At 29.5% G+C, this 5,858-nt stretch overlaps 1 protein-coding gene across 1 annotated transcript in view; it reads right to left on the reverse strand.

The window, feature by feature from the left end:
- Window positions 1–3,741: 3,741 nt before the first annotated feature.
- The window catches only part of LOC105620019 (low density lipoprotein receptor adapter protein 1-like), a 79,500-nt gene continuing 77,383 nt past the window's right edge, over window positions 3,742–5,858 (reverse strand). Inside the window, 2 exon segments of the mRNA XM_012201529.1 lie at window positions 3,742–3,945; window positions 4,750–4,904. Of these exon segments, the coding sequence (XP_012056919.1) occupies window positions 3,742–3,945; window positions 4,750–4,904 (359 nt within the window).

Here is a 5,858-nt window from a genome sequence, read left to right on the forward strand (position 1 = left end):
TATATATATATATATATATATATATATATATATATATATATATATAGCGAGAGATAAGTTGAATTAATCTTGTATATGTATAAAAAATTTGACAGAATACACCGAAACTTTTCGGAATATTTTCCGAGTTTTAGAGATTGCAGCATCTGCAGAATCATCAAAATATATATTTCGGGAATTCAGTAGTATTTTCAGATATCTCCCAAAAATTCTTACAATATTACGATACATAAATATATACTACATAAAAATTATCAGAATATTCTGAAAATATTTTCAGGATATTCTGCCCGTGTTAGAATATCTTCTCGATAATGTATTCATCTCGTGTTTCACTAGTTATATCTCTCAAAAAAGACAATTAATGTAATTGAAAAAAGAATTTACCATTTTTAAAATCAGCCCAATTTTTAAGAGATTTTTATAAAAATCCATCAGAAGGAAAAAATTATGAAGATTGATGATGAAATCTTTATAAATCGGGAAAAATAAGGAAAAAAAATAAATATCTAAAAATAATATGAATATACAAAAAGACTATCCTCGTGTACGTAATACTGGCTTTTTCTCGATTTACCAGAACGCGTCTGGAAAACTATTCTTTTTCACAAGTTACATTCGTGATGTACTGAAAAAATAAAATTCTGTTAAAATATATTTTTCCTTTTCTATTTTTAACACCATACCACTTGATCCTTAAAAAAAAAACAATTCTGTTCCAATGATTTCTGTTTAGCTTGTGATAATAGTCGTTGATAAAATAAAATAATTAACATAACTTTCACGATTTTGAATATAAAATGAAATCATTGATGGGATTAATTAATCTTTGCAAAGCAGAATAAATCGATATTCGGATTTGTTTTAATAAAAGAAGAGGGATTTCGTTTTTCTTCCATGCAGGGATAAATCGTCAGAAGATGCATACATGTCAGAGATACATACATATATTTGATTCGTGCTGCTTACAGACTATGAACATTTAGCGCAAAATGTATATAACATTTCCGTGGTTATACGATGCACAAGTGCGATGACAATGTGCAATTAGTGCGCAGTTATTAAAATTACTGTTGTTTCGAGCTTATCGTTCTCGGCGCAACATATCTAGACGTCCGGTTTGTGATTTACATCGCCATTAGTCCATACATGACAAAATAACGTAGTCAAAAGCATTTTTTAAATAGTTAAAAAGGATCTGCTAATTTAAATATCTTATTTGTTCATCTCTGGGTCTTGTTAAATATTGATATTTTGCTTAGCATGTTTTAATTTTTTTTTAACCATAAAATATATCTTAATACTGCAAAATTCAGGCATCTATAAACTTTTTAATTCAAAAGAAATTATCGATGATACGGTAAACAAAAATTAGAAAGTCTTTAATATCCACATTAAAACTAATTTTCAATATTTTGTGTTACAAAAATTGTTTGTACGTATAATGTTTCTTAATAATACGTTCTTAAATTAATAATTATAAAAATTTTCATGTAAAAATAAGCAGAATATTTATCTACAAATTCAGATTTCTTTAAAAAATAATAAAAAGAAAAAAATGTTTTCGAGAATCTGGATCAAAAAAGCATTAATGTACAAAAGAGTGACTATTCCGACTGTTTCATGCATTGTCTCGCGATAAATTCTGCAAACCTACGAAAATTCTCCATCAGAGTATAACTACCTTAGAATCGATATAATCTGATTCGATAATCTAAAAATGCTTCTCTTCGAATATAACACTGACTAATGGACAGTAAGTTATCATGTATGTATACACATTGCTATACCTTCATCGAAATCGAATGCAGCCCTCTGTAACTTACTTATTCACAAGAATAACCAAATCGATAATCGTATCACATAGAAACAAAGATCTTAATGCTATCCAATAAGACGTCATCATGATAATTACAGATACAATATCTAAACCCAGAATACAATATATTTACGGTTTAACAATCGATAAATTAAATATCAATATAGTTAACGCTAAATGATGTTAACGCTTCTCGATTATTTACGGCATTATTACGCCCTATCAACTATTACGCGCACGTATACATCAACACATTAATATTTAATATGTAATATGCAATATTGTGATATTTCGATGGCAATCGCTCGCCGCTGATATTATCAACGAAATCTCCAGCGTAACAAGTCCATCGGATAAATTCTCCTTTGGAGAATATAAAAATTACCTTTGAAATATATAAAAATTCCCTTCAAGAGTATAAAATTTCCATGTAACGTATGAGCTATTTGCAAATGATATCTAACAATACATGAAAATAACGTGACTTTTTCGATATTCATTTATAACAAATGTCATTTTTGCGGGAAACTTAATGAATTTCAATTAAGAAATAGTCCAGCTATTCTATCAAGGCTTGACCATCAACAATTACGTAAAAGATCATTTCTATCCAGCACCGTAATAGGGAATCGATCTACGAAACCTGTCGTTTTTTTTTAATTTTATTTTTTTGTTCGTTTCTCTTCTTTTACCATAGTACATTTTTAACAAAAATAACAAATGTATATTAACTCTGGAATACGTATTTTTACGTGACCAGAATTCACTCGAAAATTGCTTTAAAGTAATTTAGCCGCGCACTGCACCGCGTAAATATATACGTGTGTACGTGTGTAAAACATTTGAATTATATACGGGATTAAAATATGGCAGCGATGTTTTCCGATTTGGACGGGACATATTTTTAGTATTAGGGGCTCAGTGTACACTCGCGTATTTTTTATCCGTCGAAATTTTGGTTTACTGTGTATCTTGATGCAAGAAATACAATAAGTGATATATCGACTATTATTTTTCAACTTTATTATTTTTTTACTATATATCTCGATTATGTATTTCATAATACTTTTTATAAACTCTCATTTTAGAATAAAATAATAAATACTTAATCACGTTAATTATAATTTATTAAAGGACATTAAATTTATGAATTAATTTAAATGATAATTAAATTATTTTTAGAAAAATGCTCTGTTTGACAAATTATCTATTTGACCACATTAAGACTTTTAATTCTCCAATGAACTTTAAAATTAAAAATTAATTTTATTTCTCTGTAGCCATGAACTTTATAAAAACGCGAGTTATAAGACACTAATTTTAATCTATATATAATTTCCAGAGTTAATATCATTAAAAATATAAATAAAAAGCGAGTGTCTTAATTCTTAACACTCACACTTTCGATTAGTAATGTTTGTGCGATATGTATGTAAAGTAATTGGCACAGATATATGTATATTATTACGCATTATACAAAATTCATTAGAAATTGATCCCACCCTGATTACCATGATCTCTCTGCTGCCGGTTGATTTCCTCTTTCAAAAAGAAATCACTATCGTATGTCAACGTCTTCGTATGTTAATAGGAATCATCCGCAATCTTTCCCACGCCCCTCTAACGAATACAAGAAACTTCGTCGGACTTAGTAGTCTCATTAAGATCACACAAAAATAGACACCATTGCGTTGGCATCCCCGCTGTCTCTCTTCAGCGTTCAATAAAAATATGAATAATCGGCGAAGATCGTCACCTTTTCGAATTTTAAACTCGCAATCGGAAGTTGCCGAGATAATTCGGCGAGGATTTTAATGATTGCCGTTGGTCTTTTTGGATCGGCCGTTGTCCGAGAGGTGTTTCCAGAGGCCTGTGATCAACGGCACATCCCTGAAGCTGTCGGCCGCTGGCTATTTTGCCTGCTACGAGCACATCAAATCGACCGATCTGGACTCGCCCCAGGCATTTTGCACTTTGAAACCGGCGCTCGGTCGGGGCACCACGTGATGGGCTGGGGTTGTGGATGCCGTCGTGTGATGCCTAAGCGTTGTCATAGGAATACTGTTGTTACTCGCTGCGCTTTTCTTCTGATTTTTTTTCACATCCGAATCCTCCTCGAAGCATACCTGAAAAGAAGCAAACGTTTCACGCTATTCGATAAATTTTTATCTCTTTTCCTTTCTTTTTATCTCTACACTTATATTTAATTATAGATAATATAAATAATATAAATTAAAAATAAACTTGATTATTTCGGTTAATTCATTAATTTCTTTTTAAATTGTTTTTCAAGTATAAAATTATTAATTTCTGGAATTTTTAATTTTTGTAGAATTCTTTAAGAAATAGAAAAAAATAGAATATGTGAATGTTAATAAATAAATATATGTAAATATATGTAAATATAAATAAATATATCTGTGTGTTGATATTTTTAAGACTTTTAAGGAACATGTGTAAACAGAATTATAAATATTCTAAGTATTTTAATTAATTATAATTAATAAAATATATAAATATACACGCTAACATCCTCCATGCTTATTGAGTTGAAGAATAGCGGACAAAATTTCTTTTGGCGCGCCTCCAGGCAAATAAAAAACACATGCATGTTTAAAGTTTTTTTTTTTTAAATTAAACAAAAATACTCTGCTATTTTAAATATTTAATTTTGCTTCAAATATTCTCCTTCTACAAAGGAACAGCTTCTTATGTCCTATAACGCGATGCAGATCAATGACGTATATACATAGCAACGCGACGTGGAGTACCTATCGATGAGATGTAGCAAACTGGAAAGGGATCAAACGCCGTGGGATTATAGTATAGCTTTGCTGATCGGTCGGTTTTTGCTGATCGACGACGACGACGACGACGACGACGACGACGACGACGCGTCAAAGAGAAACTCTCAGCGTTTCATCACTCACCCATGAATTTCCCGCTGGTTTGGGATCGTTTGACAAATCAATTAAAAGATTTTTCTGACTGTCGTTGCGCCGCTGTTGACCGTTTTGCTTATTTTGTTCATTAATCTTGCCAGTTGTAGTCTTTGTCTCACTGGTGCTCTTCTTTTCATTGTTATCTGTAATTAAAAATTCAGAATGGATGATACTAAACGAAAAAGTAATGAAAAATGTATCTGTCAGTTTAAGGAAAATTTTCAATAGAAAAATAGATTTGCAAAAACGTAAAAATACTTTTTATCATGAAGTCTCGTAAAAAGTATTGCGATATGTTAAATAAATTAGTTATTGTCCATTTGCAATCTGCGATTATTTGCAAGAATTTTAGTGCATAAAAATCCTATATGACAATTCCGAAGCTTCGTATACTGTTGTTATTAAAATCTTGTTTTTCATGGAATATCGTGATAGAGGATTGAAAATATAAATTTAATTTTACCAGATGATAAAAGAAAAATATTTATTTCCAAAATGAAATGCACGTGAGTTTTAGTAAAGCTCTGCACCCAAATATTTAATGCAATATGCAGAAGCAAAACATTTCCATGCACAATCTCCATAAAATGAAATTCTTAAAATAGACGATTTAAAAATCAATAAAACATTTTCGCGATATAAATCGAGAATTAACTCGATCAATTATAAAAATATTCGTTTAATCTAACAAATCTATCCTTTTGATACGAACTTTAATATTTCAGAAGCGATAAGAAATCGGCAGTACTAATGAAAAGCATGGAATAAAAAAATAGAGATCCTACTTTCTATAAAAATTAATGTATGTAACTTTTATTATATGTAACTTTTATCACAAAAGTCTTTCAAAATAAAAGGAAAAACGGAAAGTTAAATGAACATAAAACTACATGAATTAGAATTAAGCTCTTTTGGAAGCTTAATTCTAATGCAATTCATAATTTGCAGATTGCACAATTTTTAATTTGCAGTCATTTAATTATTCTATTTATAATTTTACTTTTATTACGTTATAATTTTTACGTATATTTCAATATACATTCTATATATATATATATATATATATATATATATATATATATATAGTATATACTATA

Source organism: Atta cephalotes (assembly GCF_000143395.1).
Source record: "Atta cephalotes unplaced genomic scaffold scaffold00023, whole genome shotgun sequence".
NCBI classification, from domain to species: Eukaryota; Metazoa; Arthropoda; class Insecta; order Hymenoptera; family Formicidae; genus Atta; species Atta cephalotes.